General features: G+C 42.1%; 1 protein-coding gene across 1 annotated transcript; it reads left to right on the plus strand.

Annotated features, from left to right (window-relative positions):
• The first annotated feature begins 6789 nt into the window (after positions 1-6789).
• CTSC (cathepsin C) lies at positions 6790-25141 on the plus strand. The gene is made up of 7 exons (XM_086621984.1): positions 6790-6955; positions 8053-8198; positions 17053-17219; positions 17641-17796; positions 19391-19506; positions 23121-23252; positions 24007-25141. The coding sequence occupies exons 1-7, from the start codon at positions 6790-6792 to the stop codon at positions 24507-24509; spliced, it is 1386 nt and encodes a 461-aa protein (XP_086478110.1). The 3' UTR covers positions 24510-25141.
• The last annotated feature ends 1183 nt before the right edge of the window (positions 25142-26324 follow it).

Below are 26324 nucleotides of genomic sequence, written 5' to 3' on the forward strand. Positions count from 1 at the left end.
AACAGGTGCATACCTGACATAGTACTGGAAGGTTTCTTGTGGTCTGCAGGCAGCAATACATAGCAATAAACAGAGAAGCACTGGTGTTTGAGTGGGAGCTTGCCTTGTTCAGTCTCAGTTTAGCAGCTGATAAAGCCCAGGAATGACTTACGGGTGCCCTCAGTTCCCCAGTTCCCACCAGGCAGTAATGGTCTGCTGTGCATTGGAAACATCCCTTTCCATTTGACAAATATATGTCTTCTACAGACCATAGCACCCTTTGCTGCACCGAACGTGGTTTTGTCACCAATTTCTGAGGGAGGTCACCCTGGCAGGGCAAGCACTCCTAGCAGCCTCCTGGATGACTCAAGCTCCCAGAAGTCAACTGGGTGCATGCACAGAGGACCTGTGTGCTATGACCAAACTTTGCATCACTGTGATTGAGGGAGCTCTCAACTCCACGGCACAAAACCGGTTTGGTTTCAAACAGGCATCTGAAGACCCCTTTGGAGCTGGGGCATTTACCCCACCTCAGGAGAGCATTGAGTGGATGGTCTTTTTCTCTGAAATAGGCAGATCCTTGTGCAAACCAGTGCTTTTAGTAAACTGCTGACTTGCACCTCCAAATAATAAAATGTGCCAGAAGCCTGGGAGAAGTGGGTTAGATCATGAAATAATTACTCCTATTATGGAGTGCAGTTCAGCACTGCAACAAATCCACTGCAGTGACTGCAGTGAAAGAGATGCTGCCATTCCCCTCCTCCAGCTCCTGCCTGCCTCTCTCCTGCCTGACATCAGACCCAGCAACCGTCTAGACACAGGTTCAGTGAGTGGTTCAGTGAGCCGAAGCAATAGAAAAATATTCCTTTTTTGGGAGAGCATGTTAGGGTTTTTTATCTGATCACCTTGCTCACCTGCAACTGCTTAATCTCTGACTTGGATGTCACAAAAGCACCTGCTGGGCCTGGCAGAAGAGGGAGGAAGGAAGTGTCAGAGATGGACAATTCTTTGTTTTAGCAGCCTACAATTACACCAGCTAAAGTAGAACATCAAACTGCAAATAAACACCAAGAAAGGGAAATGAGTTATCATTTTAACTGTTTACCTATTTCAAAGTTGACTGGACAGCCTAAATATAATGGATTGTCTTGGAGGTATTTATCATTTCTTGGAGGTTTTTTATATTTCAACATGATTTTATGATTTCATAATTTATTTCATCATTCCTTCCAGTACCTGAAAGGGGTCTACAAGAAAGCTGGGTCTACAAAAAGCTGGAGAGGGACTTTTACAAGGGCATGTAGTGATAGGACAAGGGGCAATGGCTTTAAACTGAAAGAGGGAAGATTTCGATTAAATATAAGAAATGAATTTTTTACATTGAGGGTGGTGAGGCACTGGAACAGGTTGCCCAGAGAAGTTGTAGATGCCCCATCCCTGGAAGTGTTCAAGGCCAGGTTAGATGAGGCTTTGGGCAACCTGGTGTAGTGGAGGGTTTCCCTGCCCACGGCAGGGGGGTTGGAACTAGATAATCTTTAAGGTCCCTTCCAACCTTAACCATTCTATGATTCTATCTTTTCTGAATCCTGCTCCTAGTTAGCTAACTACTACGAGGATTTCTATTTTTCATGATCATCCAATTTCCCACTTGCCCCATATATTTTAACATGAATTTGCAGAACACTAGATTAATTTAACTTCTCTGTCTCCCCTCCCCCTCCACCCCCACCTCAGTTCCTAACAGTGAAAATAAGAGTATTTACCTATGGGGATGTGTAGATAATTTTCAGTTAATAAAACCTGTAAAACCCTTTACCCTTTGAAAACTAAAATGCTCATATTTACCAAGCACTCAGAGAGAAAAGCTGATTGCATATGAGATGTGATTGTTCAAAAAAATGGTGTTTCCCTTCAGTGAAGGCAACTCTGAGAAGGTCACTTTAATTTTATGATCTTCTTCACCTTCTTTCATTGAATCTCAGGGCTGGAGGTCTCTCCAAGAGGTGACCATCCACTCAGTACCAGCTTATGTCTTCCAGTACACACTGGATGTGCTCTGGGGAGACATTTCTGGACTCTCTGTCATTCAGCTGTATGTTTCTGGTTGTGGCTACACCAAACTGGACCCAGTCATCCAGCTGACACCTCCTTGATTCCTTGATGCTGTAACATTCTACAGATTTAAATACCTGAAAGAAAGATTTTAAAGTTGAGTTTTTCTATATTAAAACTTGCTGAGCTCCTGGCAGTTTTGAAGATAATGGGATTATCATGTTGCTTTTAATTACAGTAATATTTCCTGTATATTCAGCCTTTATTGGAACATTAGCTGGATATTTTAATAGTGTCTTAATCAACATGAAATTAGCATTGTTATATTAATATAGTCATTGCAATAACCAAAGTAATAGTTTCCAGGAAGCTTCCACACAAATTTCCTAATTTTCCAAACAGTAGTGAAAATTCAGCACCATTTAAATTAAGACATGTTTTTCCAGGAACAAGGGATTTATACTTGTACACAGACACACACACACACAGAGGCTATGCAGTCTAGAATTCCGTGTATCATCTTTCAGAAAAAGTTGGCAGAAAAAATTATTCATCAGCAGACAAAAGTCAGGCAAACTAAATGAAAGGCAATATTTATATTTGACTTATTGGATCAGATTCCACTATGATTTCTGACCTTGCAGTGTGCTGTAGGAAAAAAAAATGCCTCCACCAACATCCTTCTGCAATTTGGGTGCTTCAGCAGCAATTGCACTAACAGAGTTTCTTTCCCCCAGCTCCAGCCATTCCCAGCCCTGTGCTTCAGCAAGGTAGTCTTCCAGGTGGACTAACACAACTGATTTGGAGATGTGCCAAGAGCCATCTCAGTGAACTGATCTGAGTTAAAGTTATCTTCCCATTCCCCTTTCTCCCTGCCTTTTTTGCAGTTTTGTTGTTTTTGTTTTTTTTTTTTTTATTATTATTCAGCTGTATCATTTTCCCAGTGCATTTTACTATGCTGCACCACTGGCAGGTGGATAGATGTGTTAGCATACCTGGGAGGAATGATGCTCTCAGTCAGAGAACCCACCAGACCATAGGCTCAGACTGTGCTTAATTCTCACCCTAATGCTATTTATTATTGCTATTATTAATATTATTTAGGCTTTGGACAGGAGTGGTACTTTAGAAAGCTACCTTTTTGACCACTAGAGACAATAAACAAAATCATAAAATAATACTGAAAATATATGAGGAAATATACTGACCACTTCTAAAAATAATAATTTACATAGAATTCCTCCACATTGCTTTCGTTTGGTTTATTATTAATTTCTGCATTGGAATAAATCATGAACTCTCTCCAAAAAGAAACCACAACAAAATCAACTGAAAAACAGCAGTTCTTTCCCAGACAGCTGCAAACTTCAGTTGTGAATTTAGATCTCCTAGGCAAAGTGCTGTTCGTCGAGCTGTGCATACACACTTGAGAAACCATCCTGCTCGTTCTATTCACAAAATTAACTCCTGTAATTGCTAGCAACTGTTTGAATCGTTCCATACAGCTAGTGTCTTCCCTTAAAAATACCCAAGTTTATAGGTGCAACAAATGGATATGTATTAGCCTTCCCTCTCCTAAAAACCTCCAGAAGCAAGGCTCTGCAGAATGAGTTCAATCATGCACGAAAGCATATAGAGCTAAGCTGGCTTACGTATCCTGCAGTAAAAAAAAAAAATGGTCAAATTTTATAGTGAGATAATGATCACGTATGAATTAATGCTCTGAAAAATAAGTCTTTGAGTACAGCTCTTCACTTTTTAAAGGCATGTAATTAGGACATTGCTCTTGCAGACAGCCCTCTGCAGAACAGCAACAACCGTCTCAGTAAGGAGTTAATTTGAGAACCTACACAGGACCATAAAAATGCTCATACTCTTGCATCTTTCCGAAACAGGCAAAGGAAAAGGCAGTCCTCAGTTATGCTTAGGTTCTATATTTTTTAAAATTAGTACCATTATACTGTGCTAACAGCTTAATCAGTGGTAGGGGTGATGATATACCGATAAAAGTGCAGCAGGGTTTGCGAGGAGGTATCATTTTTTTATTGGACAGATACAGCTGAAATAAGTGGATAGCTTTTGTGCACAAAGACCCTTTTTTCAGTTCAGCTTTCCCTAAAATTAGCTTTTTGTGAAGCACTCCAGGCACAAAATCTTTATGTTCTCTCCTTTAAAGTTGTGGATGGCTCATTACCACTCGGGTCATGGTTAGCTCCCAGACTGGGGAACTGACCTGGCTGAATAACAATCACCTCTGGGTTTTTTGCTTCCGATATTATTTTCAGACAGATCATTTCCTCGTATCACTTCACCATAGTCACACAACACTTCAACAGGCAGTGACAGGTCAAAATGGCCAGGACTGAGACAGGCTAGAAATACACACTTTATTTGGCATTATTTGCCAAAATCCTAATCATAAGCATTCAACAGCTAATCCTCACATCTGTCGTCCCCGAAGGAAAATAATTTTTTCCCCATGCAATTGCTGCTGGCCGTGCCGATCACTGATCTAGCTCTGGTGATCCTAGTTGGATCCTTCACTGAGCTGACTGAACTCACAAACCCAGCAGAAAGCTATTCACTTTCTGGAGGATTTTGACTGTTTATTTTTGAGGGCTTCCCCCGCCCCAAGATAGTGACTACAATTACCTTACCAAAGAGATTGGTGCATACCGTAACTATCAGGAGGTCACTAGCTCAACCACTCCCCTTGGGGACAATAAACCACCGCATTGACTTGACTCTTCTTGTGTGACTTTGCCCTCAGCCTGAGGAGTTTAGTAGAACACTGATAAAACGCAGTGTAGGGAGGTCTTATAAGAGATTTGATAACATTTTGGCTTCAAGAGAGCAGATAACAGCTTACCTGAGTGTAATGACAAAGGACAAGTCTGTCGGCAAACACAGGAGCTGTCCCATGTGTCTCGCACACAGAGTGGGACTAATTTAAAGCTGTTTTTCACTGACAAACCCAGGTATGTCAGTGCTTGTGAGCCAAGGAGTATTTTTCCATGGAAGTAATTAACTCAGAATTACTGTTGGAGACAAGGCACAGGGAGTTTTAACCTTGCTCAAATAGGCAAAATAAACTACAGTTCAAAAGCAGAATGAGAGTAAACTCAATGGGCCAGACTGAACTTAAACCACCTCTGCCTGGTCTCAGTGATGATTTTACAATCCCATGTTGTAAAATACACCTTATTTCTGATAATCTATTGTTCCTCCAAGGCAATTAAAGAGAAACCTATACGTTTTTGGCAATGACAGCCTGCAGTGTCTACAAATCGAAACTGAAAATTGAGGTTCAAAGCACAGTATGAATGCAAAGAGGCAGGATCACCCAACCAACGTCACGGGGACGAGACGAAGATACCGCAAATCTTTTCTGCTCCTGCATATAAAATGCGAAGAACTGTAGCGCAGACATTTTCCTAAGGTCAGTGGGAACTTTTGGGTTCAGGAAGTGTGGAGACAAAAAAATATCTTGTTGTTAAGGAAAGGAGACAGGATGATGCTGTGTAGCCACATGTCATTAAACAGGCTTGGTCAGGAATGGCAAGGCACATGCACTTGTAAAGCAAGTCTAGCGAAATGCAGTTGCCTTTGGGAAAAAAATGCCTAGAGCTCTTTTTTTCAATGCCCTTAACAGCACTACTGGCCATTGCAGTCTTAGTGAATTGAGACGGTGTTTATCGTCTTGTCTGTAACATGGAGGAAATTCTGCTTTTCCTACCAAGTCAGTGCTTCAGGATCCTTAAAAGACTGTCCCAAAACAAGCACATCATGGTTTTATCTCTTTGTCGGTCTGAGTAAGAGCATCTCTTAGCTGGCTAAGAATCAGCAACAAAAATGTCATATAAATCCTTCCCTGAAAGATTAAGAAAATGGCATAAAAGCAAAGTGACGGTGATAAAAAAATGTATTTCTAAACCAATTAAAATTTACTGATGTAATTCATAATCTCCTGATTTAAGTCGATTAAAAAAAATCTTAGTAGGATACTTCTAGTTTAAACCTAGTTTAGCTCATAAATTAATTAGTTAAAGCTGAACTGTTGAAATCAGTAATGAGAGTATCTACATGGAGATTTACAGCAGTTTAACAAAATTATTTTGAATTTATATCCATAGTTAAGCTGGCGCATCATTTTCATAGCCAACATAATGCTGCATGCATTTACTGTTCCCCTGAAAGGGGTTATTTTTTAGTAACTTTTTTTTTTTTTTTTAAATGAGGTTATATTTACTCATCAGTTTAGACTTCTTGAGTGCATGTATAACTTTGAGAATGTGAAAGCGATTTTTGAATCTGGAGAGACCGTGGAACAAGCACCACTTTTCTGCGCGCTCCGCGCTCGGGGCCGCGCTCGGGGCCGCGCTCGGGGCTCACGGTTCGGCGGAGCCACCTCCGCCCTTGGAGAGTGCCCGTCCCCTGCAATGTCGGGTCGTTGGATGTGCGGCATTTCCCACGCCACTGAAGCGTTCATCTTCGGGGGGAATTTTCCGCACTTTTTGCTGACCGCTGCTGTGTCGGGGGGCGCGGGTTCCCGGGCCGACCCCAGCCCCTGGCGGGAGAGGACGCCCGTCGGGAAGCGCAGCCCGCGGCGCGGCTCAGCCTCCCCGGCGGAGCCAGGCGCAGAGGCGCGGCTGTCCCGGGGCGGGCCCGGGCCCGGGCCCGGGGGCGGGGAGGCGGCGGGGCGGGGAGGCGGCGGCGCCGGGGCCCTTTTCAGCGGCGGCGGGCGGCGGGAGCGGCGCGATGGCGGGGCGGGTGTTGCGCGCCGCGGCGCTGGCGCTGCTGGCGGTGCTGCCCGCGGCGGTGCGGGCCGACACGCCGGCCAACTGCTCCTTCGCCGACCTGCTGGGCGCCTGGGAGCTCCGCGTCTGGCGGGCCGGCGGCCGCCACGGCAACTGCTCCCAGGCGGGTGAGACCGCGGCGGCCCTGCCCCGTTCCCCTTCCTTCCCCGGCGGCGCTGGGGGATGGGGGTCTGTGTGGGCTTGGGGAGGGGATGATGGGGGCGGCTGGTCCGCGCCGTGAGCCCTAAAACCGGCACGGGCGGCGGGGAAGCGGCCGCCTGCCTCGGCCGTGGCGTGTCCCCGCACCTGCGGGTCGGGGTCGTGCTGCCGGCTTTTGTGCGGGCTCCCTTGTCGGGCTTACGGCAGAAAAGGGTTAATTTGAGCTGAGCAGCGTGAGACACTCCGTTAGCCCGGCTCTGGGTGACCAGTGCGGGCAGCTCTGTTCCTCTTATGCTTCATTTTTTTGGGGTGTTTGCTTTGTTTTGTTTCGGTTTCGGCTCAACGAGGCCTCGTGGTGAGCAGCGCCGGCTCATGCCGGTTCGTTTCTTCCTTCCCCGCAGCCCACAGATGCCGTCTGCCTCGGCCTGGCCTGTCCCGGGAGCCCCTGTTCCCAGGGAGCCTGGTGGCATCGGGAGAAACAGGAATGGCCCTTCCCTTGAGGGGAGAATAGCAGGGGGGAGTTATTATTTGGTTATTGTGTGTCAGTGCTATTTAAAAAAAAAAATAGTTGATACTTTGTGTCTTTCTAAATTCCCTGGTTTTTGATGAGATGAGGCAAGCGGCAGGTCAGGAGCCATGGAGGGTGGGAGAGGGCTGGTGTGAAGTGGGATGGGTTGGGTGTTACCTCGTCCCGGGTGTTTTTGGGGAAGAATTGTCATTGCAGACACAGTGCCTGGGTGACACAGCATCTGAGTCCTCTGTAGCTGTATAGCAAGTTAACATTTAAATAAAATGATGTTTCATGGTAACAGCTGTTTGGTGCTGGTGCTAATTAAATGTCTAAATATTGTCTAGCAGTGGAAAAAATGAGCATGTAGACCCACTGGCAGGTAAGTGAAGTCCCTGAAGCGTGTTTGCTTGGTGCCTGTTTGCAGAAGACTGTATTTGACAAGTGTATTTTAGCACCTTTTATAATTAAATAAATCTTATGATGTTCTTTGTCCTAATTTTTTGTTTTTATCTCTTCCACACAGTAATCGTGCAATAACGTTTATATTTCTTGCAGGGCCTGTGGAAAGAAAGGTGCTTGTGAATCTTCAGAAGTTAGATGTGGCTCAGGATAGTCTGGGCAACTATGGTTTCTTCACTTTGATTTACAATCAAGGCTTTGAAATTGTGATAAATGACTACAAGTGGTTTGCGTTTTTTAAGGTGAGTTAACTTGATGTGTTCTGCATCACTGACTCGCTAAAATGGCCTGTAGTTAGGCTTCTCTTTAGTCTCTAAGTGTCATGGTGGGGCAGTTGGAACACTTGGTTATCTTTGGCTCTAAAATTTGCCTGGCTTACTAGATAAAGGTGGGTTTTTTTTTAATGTAAGGAAACAGTTATCAGTGGCTGGGTAGAGAGCAGAGGGAGGGAAGAAGTATTTATATTCTATGCTGTGTGTTATTTGAGAAATATGTTACAGATGCTGCTGCTTTCCCTTCTGGGCATGCTTAGAGCAGTTGAAGGCCTTCACTCAGCTAATGCTCCCAGTGGCCTGGAAAATATTTTTCTAGTTTTCTTCCTGACACCTTAGACCCAAGTGAAATAGCAAACATCATTGCTTTTATCTTTCCTTAAAGATATTCTCAAATGCATGAAAACTTTAGAAAGGCCATCTGCATTCCTTGCTGGAGGATTTCTAGGGTCTTTAAATTTTATCCTGGAATACTACTTTTAACATCTAAGGATCCTTCCTGCTGCCTATAATTATTCTTTTGGAATAATACTGTTATCTCCAGTCCCTGTTAAAGATTGAGATCAAGCTGAAAACAGTGCTGGTAGGCAGGGGGTAGACAGGTGAAGACCTACTTGCTAAGGAGCACTCTGCTATTGTCCTGAGGAGTGGCATTATGAATTTGGGAGATGGCTTGACGCAATCTCTGCAGTACGACTATGCTACTTGGGAGACAGGTGTTTTGTGCAACAGGACTGCTCAGATGGTGAGTGCAGCCCTTGACAGGAGCAGTGAACGTGTTTCTTGGTTGTTTCAGGAAACATGATCTCGTGTATGTCTTCAGATGAGCTGATAGTAAACATTCAGACTTTGTCCAAACATAAAGTCTCTGAACCTTGACTAGTAGGAAGGAGAGTGAAGGAATGACTTTTGCTTTAAGTTGCCTTACTTGGAGCCATTGTAGATTGCTTAAATCACAGCAGCGATTTTCAAGTCCGTGTTTTCAGATGTTAACAAAAGTGAACGATCTGCTCTTCCTGGAGGACCCTAACCTTTATTAAATAGAAATGAAGTGGGAGTCTCTGACTTAACTGCGATTTCCTCCATGACAATTTGAACTTGCTTAAGGGCAAGGGCAGTGTGAACTGTTGTTTCAGGAGACTAATGGTGAAGTTGTTTACATACTCTTTGTCTTGTGTTAACCCCATTAGGCAGCCAAGCACCACGCAGCCACTTGCTTACTGCACCCCCCCCCCAGTGGGATGGGGAAGGGAATCAGAAGGGTCAAAGTGCAGAAACTTGTGGATTGAGATAAAGACAGCTGAATAGGTAAAGCCAAAGCTGTATGCAAGCAAAGCAAAATAAGGAATTCGTTCACTACTTCCCACCAGTAGGCAGGTGTTTAGTAATTTCCAGGAAAACAGGGCTTCATTATGTGAAACTGTTATTTAGGAAGTCAGATGCCATAACTCTGAATGTGTCCCTTTTCTCCTTCTTTCCCTAACTTTTATTGCTGAACAAGATGTTGTATGGTATGGGATGTCCCTTTGGTCAGTTGGGGTCAGCTGTCCCAGCAGTGTCCCCTCTCAACTCCTTGTGCACCCCCAGCCTACTTGCTGGTGGGTAATGTGAGACGCAGAAAAGTCCTCGACTCTGTGTAAGCACTGCTCAGCAGTAATGAAAACATCCCTGTATTATCAATTCCCTTCCCAGCACAAATCCAAAACAAGGCACTGTATGAACTACTATAAATAAAACTAACACTATCTGCCAAAACTAGTGCAGTTTATAACTGTAAACTTTTAAGAGGGATGCTTCTGCATAAGACAGTCTTACACTTGAGCAAAAGCAAAATGTGAGAGAGAAGTACCTGACTGACATCCTCTTATCTGTATAAGGTAGTGACACTAAATTGCCATGGTGTGCACTCAGATTTGGCAGGTGATACAGCAAAAACTATGGATGCTGAAGTGTACTCTAACTGGACAGAATTACTCTGAAACTTTTCAGGCAGGGACACCTCTGCAAGCTTCTCTACACTGGGAGTGCCTGCCTCAAAAGTGACAGGAATTGCTGCCTCCCTGAGGACAATGGAGCAGTGTATCTTGTAGTATTGTCCATGAAATACGGCTTGAGGTGTCACCTCTGGCAGGTGGAACTCAGCAGTCATTGCTGGCCTTGGTGGATTCATCTGATGAGAAATATAGTTGAAGTAGTGGGCTGGGAATCCTTAGGCTGATATTTTACACTGAGTAAAGCAGAGTTGCTTTATAAGCCAGTATGGTGAGCAGTTGAAACAAGTGTTGATTATCAAACTAACTGTTGAACCTGAGGAATTTAATCATAGAAACAGTCAGTGGCCTGCTCTGGAATGTAAATGGGGCTGTGAAGCACCAACTCAAAGACAATTGAGAGTCAGTGAAGGCTCTACTGCTGCTATCTATACCTTGTGAAATACATCCCTGGCAGGTGAGCACTAAGTCAAGTGACTGATAAGCACTGATCTCTTGTCTTCCTCTGTGCTTATGAAAATGTAAATGCATTGATTTGCAAGAATACTCTTAAACAATGTACCAAATCAGTGCTACAGAATAATTTAGGCTGGAAGGAACTTCTGGAGGTCATCTCATCCAACTTGCTGCTCAAAACTAAGTCAGTCAGATATACACCTGAGCAGTAGCAATGTGCAGTAGCTTGCATTTCATGGTCATGAATGTGTCTTAGCCCTTCGTAGGCAAGTGGATTAATTGCTGGTTTTGAAGTTGCTTTTGGTATTCAGAAACAGTGAGCTTGTTCAGCTCATCGTTCAGTAGTAGGGGTTCCATCAGCAAGACATGATTAAAGTAAAGACTTCTTAAATATTATAGAGAGAATTAGAGCCTAATTCATTTACCCTCTCTATAATTTTGCTGCTGTAAAGGAAACAACAGATTATCAAGATGTATGTATAATGGCTGAGAAGCATGAGGAAATGCACAGCACTTAGTAAATACGTTTTTTTCGTGGCAGACAACTAGTTGACTTTGTTAGGCAACAGCTTGCAATACTGTCCATCTGCAAAACTGTTATTTCACAGTTGTCAGTAGGAACTCGGGGAAGAAGGGGCTCTTTACAAATTGCTTGACCTTGTGGCATTTGTAGATATGTGTGTCTGTTTACTTTTAAGCCAGTAAATAATTGCATTATGTATGAAATATAAATACAAAATATCTAGTCCTGGTATAAACTAAAAATGTGGTTTCTTCTATCAAATAGAGTTAATGCTCTTTTAGGACCTATAATCTACTCTAAAGCTTCTAGGGGACAAATAACATGCTCAATGTGTGCTTCAGAGAGTTTTGAAGAATGATTGCCTATTGTTTAAAATACTCCTACCATTTGCACCTGAAAGTAATGTAAACATAGCAGACTTCATTTGCTTAGTGTTGATCATAATCTTGAAGCCCTTGCAGTAAAATAGGGTAAACTAGAGTGCTAATTTCCTCCCTGGAAATGCAGTAAGAGGAAAGCATAAAACATCTCTTAGAATATTACTTAGCTTTGATTGCTATTGAGAATGTGGAAAGTCATTAGACTCAGTCCCTTTGGAATTCATGGAAGGGAAGAATTATCTTTGCTGGCACTCTCTTGCTTTACTGCAAGAAGGTACAGAACTAGTATGTTTAATATGGGGTTAATTTAATTTTTAGTATTTGCTAAAATTACTTTGTTTCACTCTGAAATAACCTTCCAATGTGAACACTTGGAAACACTCCTTCTGGAGTTTATAGCTTGATTCTGGAATGACTCCTTGGTTCATAGAGCAGTTTATGGTGGTGGTTTCCAAAAGAAAGATTTCATGCTGACAGGTTGTTTCAGAAGAGCAAAATTGTTACTCCCCAAATTCAAAATACTGGGTTTTGTTTCAGTTGTTATAATGTAATAATTAGGCAGAAAATAAGACTCTGAAGTTGGTCTCATACCATGCTTAGAGTTCTGCTCTTCTGACAATGCTTACAGGTATTGGAGCAGCCATAACATGCCTTGCACATCTTCCATGGCTGTGAGTTTGGGCTTGTCAGGAAGGTATTCATTGTTTAAGGGCTGCTCATAAATTTCAAGTCCTGTTTATGTTGCACTAAAGTTAAATTATGTGGCTAAAACCCCATCATGGTGACAGGGCAGATAAAACATTCCGACTTACCTGCTGTGATTCTTTAACACTTTCCTCTTGTTCAGTCCTTGAGCAGAGGCTGGAGTTGCTGGGCGAAATGAGCAGCAGTGTTTGAGCCAATACAGCACTTCATGCGTTTCAAACAAAAGTGCAACTGGTGCGAATTGAGCTTGCAGGGTGATTTTGCTTCATGTTAAAGATTGAAGCTATTAATAATTAACAGGAATGCTGTGGGCTTCTCTAAATGGTGGCTTTATCGGAGCTACTGTAGTGTGTGGGTACGGACACAGCCTGTTTGATGCATGTTTCAGTGAGATTTTAACAGCCTCTTGTTCCTGTGGCTTACTAAACAGACACTCACTGGAACTTCTGTAGGGCCTCACTGCTTTTACGAGTTATTTGTGCTTTTACCTGGGGACTGGGGAAATTACTTTCTACGCAGAAGGAGTGGATTGGGTGAGCTTATCAATGTTTTTTTTTTTTTTTTCCCCCTCTGTTTGCCTTAATGGCTTAAGTAAATAAGTTGTAACAGTGTTTTATTTCTAGCTGTTGTTGTCCCTCAAGGCTTGCCAAGTTCCTCCTTGCAGTATCCTACTGCATTCTTGTATTCTGCCTCTCACCAGTCAGTTACTCTCTCTGGTGTTTGTTTGCAGCACAAAAGAGTTTGTTTATGGGAGTGCTCTTGTTTCTTATTTAATGTGTGCTGCTGAAATGTCCCTCTTCTGAACTCGAATGTGAAATTAGTGTACTGAGTCATAGCAGGAGCTTGAGCATGTGCTTTTGCTGAATCATCTAAGGATTCTGTAGGGCTACACAAGATACAAGGCTCTAAAAATTTCCCGCCCTCCCTCCCTACAAGGGATGACAAAAGAAATAGGAACAGTATAATAAAAAACTAGAGTGAGGCTGAAAGGGAAGTTGAGGCTAACTGGTTTTAATTATTTGATATGTTTGTAGCATTTATTTAATGTTAAGACTACCACTTTGAAGGGAGACAGTCTTGTAAGATTCTCACTGTTTGTCTCTTAAGCTGAGTGGTACTGCTTCTGACGTGTCCTCTAGCAAAAAACAGAGGTCTGGCATTTTTTCGTATTAAAACATTAGCACTGCTTCAGGGACAAGAAAGAAATAGATTGTAGAATATTCCACTACTCAAGGTACTAATCTTTTCCAGACTGACTTGGTGACATCTTTGTCACATCTTTTCCTTTATTCCCTAATGTCCCCAAATTTGGTTAAAACCAAGGCCTTCCATTCTGAAACAACCAGCCTGGACAAGTGATGGTAGTTAATGCTTAAATTTCAAAATGTAAAAAAAAAAAAAAAATAATCTGAATGCATTTTATTCCATGTTGCTAAAATAGAAGTGTTAGAGTTGCTAATGCTATTTAATTGTTATGCAAATCAATTGAAAGTTAATTTCTAACCTTAGTTGAGCTTACTTAACTGGCAATGTGCAACTGTAAAGTGTAAATCTGAATTGCAGAATGTTCCCTAGAGGAAAAAAAATGCATCTGAACTTGATGTTTGCTTGCATTTTTTTATTGGGTAGCAAGATGCAGTGGTTTGTTCTGGTAATACAATTTTCTGAATTTTTGTACAGTGGAGCATCTCCAAGTCTGCAATCCTGTTCTAATTAAGAATGTGCTTCTGTGATGGTTTGATGCGGAGGGGGGTGGGGGGGCGGGGGGGAAGGTGTGGTTTTTAAGATCTGGCTTTGTTTCTTTTTTTATCCTCTCAACTGGTTTTGTTTCCATTTATCCTTTTAAGTAACTCTTAATAAATTACTTTGCTTTGAGAAAGCTGAGTCTGTTTTGCCCGGGACCGTGGTTGGTGGGTGCTCCTTCTCTGTTCTTGTCTCAACCCTCGATCCTTTTATTATATTTTTTCTCCTCTCCACTTCACTGGGGAAGGAGTGAGAGAGCAGCCGTGCAGAGTTTAGTTGCTGGATCGGCCTAAACCACAACAGCTTCCCATGTTAAAATGTATAGGCACACTTGTAAATTTGATGACAAATGAGTGGTAAGTCTTTCCAGCAGGCTTAATGTATAGGATAGTCTTGCCTCCTGGAACTCTTATTGCCTGAGCATTGCTTAAATTGAAAATGATAAATGTAAAAGAATGGGATGGCAGCCTGTGTATGAAGCGCTGCTGAATCCCTGTTAAAATGCAGTATCCAATAAAGCCTATGTTGCTTTCTTCTTAGATTAAAAATTTAAAGAAAGCTTTAAACATTACATTTTTTACCAGGACTAGAATTGAATATGCAATTAGACTGTGTCATGATGACCAACACAGGAGAGACTTTACTAAAAGTATACTGTACCAAAAAGCTTACCTAGGTTCAGGTATTTGATAGCAAACCTTGAAATTTAACCTTTAAAGGCTTCATATACCTAATGTTGGAGTTCCTTGGCTAAATTCTGGCAGTAGGAAAAGTGACATGAGTTGTCAGACTTGAGAAAAATATACATTTGAAATAGAATTAAAGCTTAATGTTTTCAAACCTCAGAATTTGAAGTATGAATATAGTTTGGGTGCTTTTCAACAGGAGTTTTTCCAGATTGGTCAGATCACTGAATAGAGTTTACTTAATGCTGCAGATGTGAGCATTGGCTGATGAAATTACCACATGTGGCATGGCTATGGCGATCTCTCATTAAATGAAAAATGAAAACCATCTTGAGTTTGCAGAGGAAATGCATGCAGTAGTTGTCCAGCAGTTGCTGGTGGTCACAGCTGTGTGGCTTTTGTCTTCTGTGAAAGATGCTGCTCTTTGGGTTCCACAGATGTGCTGGGTAATGTACTGGCAGCTTCAGTTGAGTCTAGCATGGTTATTTGCATCTGCCTGAGTCAGTGGTTGTTCGTGCAGTGGTGCCACGCTGAACTGGTGCAGCTGAAGTTAGTCACACCCTTGAATGACTGTTGTTTGGGCAGGCATACTCATAGTAGGTCCTCTGAAACTGGTACAGTGAGATTTACTGGATCTAATCTGTCAGAGCCCTTCTCTGGTCACAGTTAGAAATGCTGCGTGTGGTTTTAGCAATGAAACATTGATCTGACTGTGCACCTTCTGGTAGGAAGCAGTGGGTGTCATCGTCATGGCGCCGATGACTTTGCCCGTCTATTTTAGTTCCTCTAACGTGTGGCTGGTTAGGGAGTAAAGTAGGTTGTGGAAATTAAGCATAAGTATTGGGGTTTTTAAAGCTTTCTCAACCACTTCTCTACATCAGTGGCTCTCAGTTAGAAGTCAGGGTGGGGGGAAAAAACAAATTGATACCTTAGGGGTGTATTTCCATTTCCTAGCTGAAAATGGCTCTTAGTGCTCACACTCCCTTTATCCAGGTGCCATTAATAGGCTATAGTCTCAAAGTCTCCATGTCCCCTTTTAAGGCCAATTCAGCAGTAGTATATTATCTGCCAGTCTACAAAAAGATAGCTGCAGAGGCCTTGAATTGCTTAATTTTACACTTCTACACAGACTCTCTGAAATTATGGTTTGGTGGTTTTTGTTTCTCTTGTCTATCTTGAATTATTGCCGGTGACTGTCTCCTCACTCCCTTCTTAGTTTTGTTGGTATGTTTGAACTGAAAGAACAGCACAAGAAACTTGCTAAATGCACTTCCCTGAAAAATAAGTTGCACAAATGATGTGGATACTCTTCTGGTTATCTACATCTTAAAAAAGAGCAATAAATTTAGTTTCCAAATAAAGCAGGAGGATTTCTAGGGAAAATAAACAAAACCACAAGGTGAGTCGTCATTTTAATTTGCTGGTTAGCAGATAACTTGTTACCTTTGTTCCATGAAGATAAGTCCCAAATCTGTTACGATTCAATATAATTCTTCATGCTAGGCAGGACCTGCGTCTGAACGCTGCAGGAAGCAGGCCTTTTCCTTGAGTATTCTTCAAGTGTTCAGACTGAAGGCCTGTACTTATCAAGAATGGTTGTGCTTGATCTTGTTTTAACCTGTAGCAGCTTTTGGGTAGACGAGACAGGTAGGTATTAATTTACACTACCATGTAGAGCCAAAGAAAGCACTCTTCAGTCACTTACTGATGTAAAGTCAATAACTTGTTGCTTTTGGTAGTGTCTGGATTTCTAGTAATGCTGTTCTGAAGAGGGATTTTCTCAAAAGCCATCTCTGGACCTTGCTCTTGGTATCTGGCCAAGTGTAGTTATTTCCCATATTGCACAATCTTGCACAGTGAGATAGGATGAATAGAGCAAGGTAACAGCTCAGCCGTCCAGTGCCCCCGTCCTGCTCCGGTCAACAAATGTGCTTACCTTGCTAGGCAGCCAAGGGTGTAGGTGTGATGCCTCTGCAACCTGTGAACTGTGGAAAGATAAGTACTAAGAGGTCTTTTACATTTTGCCCAGAAAGTAGCTGTTGAAGCTGAACAATTATCACCTGCTAGTTGGTACAGATGCTAGTGCATACTTTGTTGCTAAAAGTGCAAGTCACAAGCTGTTTGTCTTCCTCTATCAATTTGATAAAGATCAGTTTCTTTCATCTGCTTAACCTGTTCTTGACACTGCTTTGTCTTGAAATCAAACATACTGGTTGATCCGGAATATGAGTTTGGCCACTTCCTCTGAAACAGAGGCAAAAAGCAGCTGGGTGGGTGGGGACTACTGCTATGTTAACAAATGCATCTATTCAACACAAGTGTAACCTCTTCACATTACAGTACAAAAAGGAAGGCCAGAATGTAACCAGCTACTGTAATGAGACTCTACCAGGATGGGTACACGATGTACTTGGCCACAACTGGGCTTGTTTCAGTGGTCAGAAGATTTCTTCGTCTCCCTCAGATATTCACATAAATGAGCTACCTATCCAGAAGCCCAGGGGAAGGTAAGTAACAGATAAGTGACCTTTTACTGGAATAAAACGTTTGGTAACTGTGCTACAGATTTCATCTAAAACCTTATGGACCAATTGTGTGACTGAGGGCAAAGTTAATGCCAGTGGCAATGTTGGGAATAAACCTGAATGCACAAAGATAGAGGAGGGTGTGCCTGCCACATCACGCGCTTTCTTCTTCAGTCTGTGGTGAAGCCCAGTTACAAAACTGGCATGTATAAAGATGATTGTAGTCTTCTAGCCTTCTAATTTCAGAAGCCTTGCCTTGATCCAATAATTGCATGTTTCTTTATCAGTACCTACCAGAAGTCACTCCCAGAGTTAGTCTTTTCCATATTCAGCTCAGAGAACACCTTTACTTTTCAATCCCAGTCCTTTTCTTACTGTTTTATTTGGTTGCTTTTGTTTGCAGGCTTTCAAGCAGACGTTATATGCACAACGTTGACTTTGTAAATGCTATCAATGCTCGACAGAAGTCCTGGAGAGCAACAAGATACAAGGAGTATGAGAACTTTGCCCTGGAAGATCTGACTAGAAGAGCTGGAGGTCTCTATTCTAGAGTTTCAAGGTATTAAGGCCTTTTGTTTTATCATAAACCCTACTGCTGCAAAGAATTTGCTTGTACTTGTCCTGGCTGTTTCTAGATGTGGTTTGGCCTGTATTTCAGATGTTTAATCAAGTTTCAAGGCCTTACAGCTCATTTTCATGGAGTGCCAAAATATTTCTTCATTTGAATGATTATTCTGAGCATCTGTTGTTTCAAGTAGTTGAGACAAATAAGATCATCTACCCTTTTATCTTGCCCAGTAATTGCTGCTGAATTCATATGTGCAGGGAAGAAGTGGGGACAGTCTGTTGTCATCTCAGTTTCCTGACTACCTATCAGCTGCTTGCCCTAGTGATGAGTTTCTGCTTGACCATCTTCCTGGTTCTGCTAGTTCATAATTGTGATTAAAAAGTGATGAACCACATTCTGCTATTAAATGTAAATAATAAAGATTTTCTGAGGGATTTTCCTGGTTATTTTGAAAATTTGCCATGCCTGCAAGCATAGTCTGGAGTAGAGTGTCTTGGTGAAGAAGCATAAAGTAGCCCTGAGAATGCCTTCATGGTCTTGCAGATCACATGGCAGAGAGTGGCTAATGGGATGGATGCATGGTCCCCTACATTAATTTAAGAACTAGAATTCTTTGATCTGAAGATTCCCTTTTTTACAGCTATTTTACCTTCTTTGTACTTTTGCATTTTCCACTCTGGTACTGCTGTGTGTAGGAATGCCACTTAATTTTCCAGACCATGGCAATTGTATTTTTGTAGAAGAAGGTCTTACTGTACAATAAAAATTCTGATTTGCATGGGAGTATCATGGAGACTACCATGGTTTCATCCTATAGACAGAAATCTTATTTAGATAGCCTTAAATACAGTAACCTATTTGGAGACCTATTGCAGCATGCAGTGCCATGACAGTGTTTTGTTGGCCCTCTCATGCTTTCAGAACAGACTCCAGTGTCTGGTGTTTGTGAATGGTGCTTATTGCATGGCTTATGGGACAAGCATCAAGTTATGTGAAAGCTGAATGCAGGAACCTCTTGGCTTGCTGACATATGAGCATCACTTGGCTGCAAGTGGTAAATGAGGACAAGTAACATTCAATACTTCTTCAATAGTCACATAAAAACTTGTTCCAGCGAAGTCTCTGGGGCAAGAGGGACTGCAGTTATTGAAGTGTTGAAGTAAGCTGTGTCTGCAATTAAACAGTCTGTAGTTGCTATCGGTGCATGCTGCCAAGGCAAAGTGCCTCCTGCAGTCAGGTATTCTGCATACCTCGTGGTGGCAGAGGTGTAAAACAGCTGTTGCTGAGCTGCATTGCTACAGTCACTGAGAGATACCTCAGCACTTCAGATTGGTTCATAAGTATTTGACCTTACCAGCTTGTGGATAGTTCATGATATAGTTCCCTCAGGGAGGGATTTTAGTAGGTTTTACATCCTGCTGAAACTAATCTCTTGAGATTGACACCCACTCAGCTTAGATGGAGACTATTTCAAATTGCTTGGCGTGAAGTAAGTAGGACTAGTAGAAGCCAGAAGATGACAACTGAGTATTATGTGATTGACTGGAGTGTGATGTGTTACTCAGAAGCATTTTCTCCCGTTTAGACCAAAGCCTGCACCTCTAACACCTGAGTTACTCAAAAAAGCTTCAAGCTTGCCAGAATCCTGGGACTGGAGAAATGTGAATGGTGTCAATTATGTCAGCCCTGTTCGGAATCAAGGTAAAAAAAAATAATCAAAACTCTGAATGAAATGCTCTAGAGCTCCTTTGTTGTACTTAGTAATTTGCTGTTAACAAGAAGGCTTTGTCTAGTGTCTTGCAGCTGAGGAATTGCACCTTTACTATAAATAAACTGCAGAAACTGGGTGGAGTCCTGGCTGACAGCACTGTGCCAAAATAGAAGGTGGTACTGGCTTACCCAAACAGCAGTGTCTCTTGCTGGAGTGAAAGCCAATTACCACAGTGCCCTGCATAAAGACAGCTGTCAAGTCTTGTCCAAATAGTCTCAGTCAATGTTTTCTGCACGCTGACAGAACTGGTGTAAATTTAATTCTTTCCTTACTCACTGCTGATGGCAAATTATCATGCAGCTGTAATGAATAAGCCCATGAAAATTGTTTATACTGCCTCCAAATCTTATAGAATCATAGAATGGTTAGGGTTGGAAGGAACCTCAAAGATCATCTAGTTCCAACCCCTCTGCCATGGGCAGGGAAATCCTCCACTACACCAGGTTGCCTAAAGCCTCATCCAACCTGGCCTTGAACGCTTCCAGGGATGGGGCATCCACAGCTTCTCTGGGCAACCTGTTCCAGTGCCTCACCACCCTCTGAGTGAAAAATTTCTTCCTTGTATCTAATCTAAATATCTATATCACCCCAATAACTTTAGAAATTACTTAAATGGCTAGTTGCAAGAGAAGGTGTCAGTCACTATGAACAGTCTGGACATTGATAAATATAGAATACTTGTTAAAACTATTTTTTTCTTTGCCCCTGTGATAGGCAAGTATTCAGCTCAAAGTCGACTTAAAAGGATACCATTCTGTTATGTTTACTGTGTAGGGAGTGCACTGTGGTGTGAGACACTTGAATTAAATAGTTGCATACTGAAGGCCAGGAGTGGACTCAGTTAATGTGTCCCTTCTCTGATCTGCTATTTCCAATTAAATTTGCATCCACTGGTAGCTATCTGGTTGCAACTTCCAGGGGAAGAGAACATAACATTAGCAAAGTGGGGAGGTAATCACTTAAGTCATCGATCCCTCATTTATGGCTTAGTTCTGTGAAATTCTGCCAGCTGAACTCCTGGTAGCAGAAGAAACATGGGAAGGTTTGTGGGAGTTTTAGTTCACAAGCTGACACATGGCCTCACTGAAAGATGGCAACAGAGAATGATACTGTCCTATGTAGGTCTGAGTCCTGTACTTTCTCCTGATGTGAACTGTGAATATCCCAAGGGCTCTTTTACCTTCCAAACAGTTGAACACTCAGTGCCAAACTTGCCTTTTCTCCATTGTGTTGCTTCAAAGTTTTTCTAAATGAGAACTAGTCTGTTGCTTCCAATAATAAAGCTGCCTACATTTTTGCTGTAATCTGAGAATCCATGCTGAGTATGTTAGATTTCTGTGGAATACGCATTCTGCTTCATTAAGTAAGAATTTTAGCTTTCAGACTTCAAAAAAAAAATTACAAAACTAAGCCTCCAAAAGATGGCCTTGTGCAAAATAGTGCTGACATGCAAATCAAGTCTTGCTTGTGGTAGCTTGTGTGATTATTTTATTTTTTTTTTCAGAGGCACTGGATATCAATGCTTCATTAAAATGATGGTATTAGAAAGTCTTAGTTGTATATCATTAACATTATTAGATGACTAACTACAAAATGCCGTGGGGGAGAAGGCTGGAAGCAGTAAGATGCTAGTTGTCTGGCACATACAGAGAGAATTGTATGAATTACGAGAGCATGACTTCCCAGATCTCACATGCTTGTGGAGTCATAGCTCTTTACCTAAGGAGAAAAAAATACAGTATCTGAATTGGACAAGAATTAAAAGGGAAATGTGCGTTCTCTGTAGCATATCTTGAGACATGGCAAGCTTCATGCAACTGCAGTTGTCTTGGACTGTAATATTGACTGTCAGCATGTTGTCAGCATCCCTGCTAGTATCTTCTATAGTCAAGAAAGTAAAGGTTGAGTTCTTGGGTTGTTTATAGAGCAGTAACTCTGTCTTTGACCCAAGAGATGTCATCTTTGAAAATAGCCCTGTTGTTGCTTGTTATCAGCTTTACTGGGGGAGAAGAGGGGAACCTACAGATTTGATTAGCCCTGAGTGCAGTTCCAATTTCTTGCTGATTCTTTTCTGCAGATCAAAGTAGGTGAAAAGCCTGGCCAGCTGATTCTTCACTAGGTGTGCTGTGTCTCTTCCTTACTCCTCAGTGTAACAGCCCTTTGTAGTAGAGTGAGTGGAAGCTCAATGTAGTTGAAGCTTTAATTGAGTCAAAGAGAATTTGTGGGAAGTCTCAGAAAAGCAACTAGTCTTGCAGCTGTGTTGGCTTTCTGCTGATACAGTGGGGCTGTCATACTACAGGCCTCACAAATACCACTGTGGTAGCAGGAAAGAAATTTAGCAACCACCCCAACAGACTTCAGAATGAAATGGTTGTGTTGTATTTTTTTTTACTTTTTTTGCACTCAAAATGCAACAAAGTGTTCTGCAGTGTGGCCCATCTTAGATGCTGTGACTGTGCAAGGAGTGGGAGGCACCTTTTGCTGCTTGAGTTTGCCCTGCTGGGCAAAGACCGTTCGTGTTCAGGCTGACTGTGTCCCTTCTCTTCAGAGATATGTCTGACTGAGTGAAGGTGCAATTTCACGACGTCTTGCTTTTGTAATAGCTCTGCTTTTATACACCTACACAGTTCAGGAGAAAGTATTTTGTTTTGTTTCTCAAGCTTCCCTCCTTTCCATAGCTCTGCAATATTTGACTTTCCTACTGTCAGGAAACAAAAGGAAATCGGGTGCCTTGGTGACAATCAGTAGATAAAATAGGACCTCGTCCAAGTAATTGTCCTTCCCTGTGATGCTTGTCATTCCAATTCCAAAGGTTTTTAATGTGTTGCAGGAAGCTCGTAGGGAGTGAAGAGGCCTAAAACTAGAAACAATACTAAATTTTAATGAAAAAGTGAGGAGATTTAGCTCTCTGCCAAGAAACAGAAGGGAAATGAAGGTGCCTCTGAAAAGCCAGTGTAAAAATTACGTGCCCTTGGGAAGTAAGGGGAGCTGGGATGAATCCACTGTATCAAACACTAGACTGTCAAAAGTCAGTTATGTTAGGGGTAGCTCTAAAGTGGAATATTCTTTCAACTGGAAATTCCAGCATTAAATCCATTGATAGGTTGAAACAATCTAGAACAATATTGCCAGCATTCATGTGAAATAGTTAATTACCCCATAGCATATGTGCTCTTAAAGGGTTATAGTCCGAGGCAGTAGGTTATGAGCCTTCTCAGTCCTGCTAACGTGGTCTCTGTGGGTTCATTCTGAAGGAATAGTGTAGCTCTTAAATACTGCTGAAAAACACTGAAGAGCAATATGTTGTCTCTTATTCTTAAATAAGCTTAATGTTCCTTCAGAAGTTGTTAAAACTGTTTTTTGAATTGCATGCTTAAAGGCTAAATGTGTATTTAAAGCTTTTGCTCTATCAGCGTTCAGGTTCTAATCACTAACTGGTAGGATTTGACTCTTCTCAGTGGACTCAAGCAATAATTGTACCTGGATGCAGGTGCCTTGCCTTGTTTATGTTACTGACTGCACTTTGTGGTTCCTTTTTCTTCAGGCTCCTGTGGCAGCTGTTATGCGTTTTCATCCATGGGCATGCTGGAAGCAAGAATACGTATCCTCACAAACAACACCCAGAAACCCATCTTTAGTCCTCAGCAGGTTGTGTCTTGCAGCCAGTATTCTCAAGGTAAGTACACTGGTGTGCACAAAGATAAGTTTCAGTAATGATAATGCTGCAGAAGGAGACTGTATATTAAAGACTCCCATGCCTTCTCCATCACCCATGATTTAGTTTTTTCATAAATTATCTGGCAGGTGATACTTTCTACAATCTTTCAAAAAAAGAAGTACTATAAAGTATTCCAGAGTTGTCAGCCTGCCTTACTGTAGGGATGGGATTGAACCAGGAGTAGGTGGCCTCATGCTCAGGATGTTACTGGATTTAGGTAGAGCTACCTGGGAGATAGGAAAATGTGTAAGGAGTAGGGCTAAAAATACAGCTAAATGGCAATATGTACCTAGAAAGAGTGGAACCAAATATCCTCCCAAAAGCATATTCAGAGGGAGGAGGACCATACAGGGAGGGAGGGAGAGATGAGCAACAGCAGTAAGTAAAGCTTTCAAAAGGACGGTGCTCGTGTTAGAACAGGTCTTTTCACTGCATGTAATTAACAGCTTTGCCTGATGGTGAGGGTCAGGAACAGTTGGATGAGAAGGTGGTCCATGCATTAGTGTTCCCAGTATAGCTCCCACAGATGTGAATTTTGTCTTGTGTGTTTCAGAAAGCTAGCTATAGCTAACTGGAATATTAAGATTATTTGGGTCACTGCAGTTTGTGTTCAATACTGTATCTAAAAGTATTCCAAAAGATTTGAGTAGGAGAGTCTTCCATCTCAAATAACTCTCCAAGGGAATAAGCAGATTTTTTTTTTTTTGTTTAGGTTGTGATGGTGGCTTCCCATACCTCATTGCTGGAAAGTATGTCCAAGACTTTGGTGTTGTGGAAGAGGACTGCTTCCCTTACACAGCCCTAGATTCTCCATGCACTTTCAAGCGCAGCTGTTACCACTACTACAGTTCTGAGTACCACTATGTCGGTGGCTTCTATGGAGGCTGCAATGAAGCTCTGATGAAACTCGAGCTTGTTCTGCATGGGCCAATGGCTGTTGCCTTTGAGGTTTATAATGATTTCATGCTTTATAAAGAGGGGATCTACCATCACACTGGGCTGCAGGATGACTTCAATCCTTTTGAATTGACCAATCATGCTGTCTTGCTGGTGGGCTATGGTACAGACCCAAACAGTGGTGAGAAGTTCTGGATTGTGAAGAACAGCTGGGGCACGTCGTGGGGAGAAGATGGTTACTTCAGAATCCGCCGTGGCACTGATGAATGTGCAATTGAAAGCATTGCAGTGGCTGCAACTCCTATTCCAAAGTTGTAAATGTGGAGGTCTTCATCCAGTGCCTTGTCCTCAGCCGTAAGAATGTACTGATTGTTAGAGACTGCAATTAAAGTCTGTCCCCTAGCTTGAACAGGGGAGCTTTAATGAAATTTTCCAGAATAGAGCGAACAGCATCCCTAGGTGAGAGGATGAGCACTGTTACCTCTGCTCTGTGCACTGAAGGTTTCCTCTCGAGTCTGACAGTAGGTGACCTAGAATGCAATGACTGTTTTGGTAAGAGTGGTGATAGTTACTCATCACTGGCTATACATCTTCAGTCACCAGTTGCATTTTCTTCTGTGGACAATCTTGACCTTCAGATCTCAGAGGGAAGCATCTGCTATGATAATTTGTAACTACTCTGAAAGGACACTGTAGTGCCTTACTTCTCAGAAATCAGGAAGTCGCTGCAATTTAGAATATAAGTGTGTATTGGGGAGGGAATGGGCAATTACACTGATTAAAAGGAAATTTTAAAGCTTTAACTGTCCTGCAAAAACTGCATGTGAAACTGTTATGACAATAAAAACGAGTTCTACATTTCCAGCTGTTACTTGGTTGTTCCTGTTCTGGATTTTATTGCTGTGCTTTGCAATTTATCATCTCAGAGTTCAATAAAAATTACTCCACTCTTACAGGAGTTTGTACTTGTGGAAGTAGTTGGTTCTTTATTTCAGTGACCTGTCTTAAGTTTTGAACTTCCTGCCAAGAGCTTTTTACTTTAGCAGGATCTAAACTGGTGGGGAAAGAGGATGAGAGGGGAGAGGAACTAGGAGTCATCCAGCTGAGGCCAAGATTTTAAGAGCAGCATCAAGCAAGGTTGTCCAGGAGTCTAGTAGTCCTTACTGTGGATATGAGAATTCATTGAGTAAATGGGCTAATTCCCCAGTAATCCTGCTTAAGTCTTCTCTGTTAATCTGTTCCCCTATTCCTTTCAAATATACAAGGTAGAAAAATAGAGGGGAAGATTACAACCCTTGGAATTAACCATTTCTTTCTAGATGAAACTCAGCTGCAACAAAGGGTTTGGTTAATGCAGCACTGGTCTTTGCTGTTCTTCACATGAGTAAATAGTAGTTTAGAGGCAAGTCCCAGTTTCAGGTGTAGAAGATGATTTTGGTAATCTTCTGTGACCAAAGTAGTTTGTTTGGGTTTTTTTTGTACAAAATACAGTCTTATGGTTGTTTTTTTAGAGTGTAGGGGAATTATAAAGTACAGAAAAAAGGAATGGTTGTTTGTATTAAATGGGATATTTTGAACTTTGACAGGAAAACTCCCTTTTACTTCAGTAGCAGAATCTCACGAGAATTACTTGACTCTAGTTTATTCAATTTGAGGGTCAGGGGAAGAGTAGCTTCATGGTTTAGGCTTTCTTTTTTTGAACCACCAGACAAAAAATATCAAGCCATGGTTAGAAATGTGGAACTTGTGTTTTTGTGTGAATTTGAACAAGAACCTTGGAAATAGCTTATCATAGAATCATAGAATGGCATAGGCTGGAAGGGACCTTAGAGATCATCTAATCCAATGTCCCTGTCATGGGCAGGGACGCCTCTCAACTAGATCAGGCTACTGATCTAGTTGAGATCTTATATTTTGCATTGGACTGTTTCAGCTGAGGGAATTGGGTTGGGGGGTGCAGGGCACTTGTTCCTTCCTGCTTGAATTATTTGGTGTTACTGCACCACTGAGAGTCCCATGAAGGCTTAACCCCTTGGTAGCAGCTGCAGTATGTCATGAAGACATACAATTCTTCCCACCTACCTATTTGCCTAAGATACAAAAACAAGCGCACGCCTTCTTTCTTGCACTTCG

Source organism: Tauraco erythrolophus, chromosome 1 (genome assembly GCF_009769465.1).
Source record: "Tauraco erythrolophus isolate bTauEry1 chromosome 1, bTauEry1.pri, whole genome shotgun sequence".
Taxonomy (NCBI): Eukaryota; Metazoa; Chordata; class Aves; order Musophagiformes; family Musophagidae; genus Tauraco; species Tauraco erythrolophus.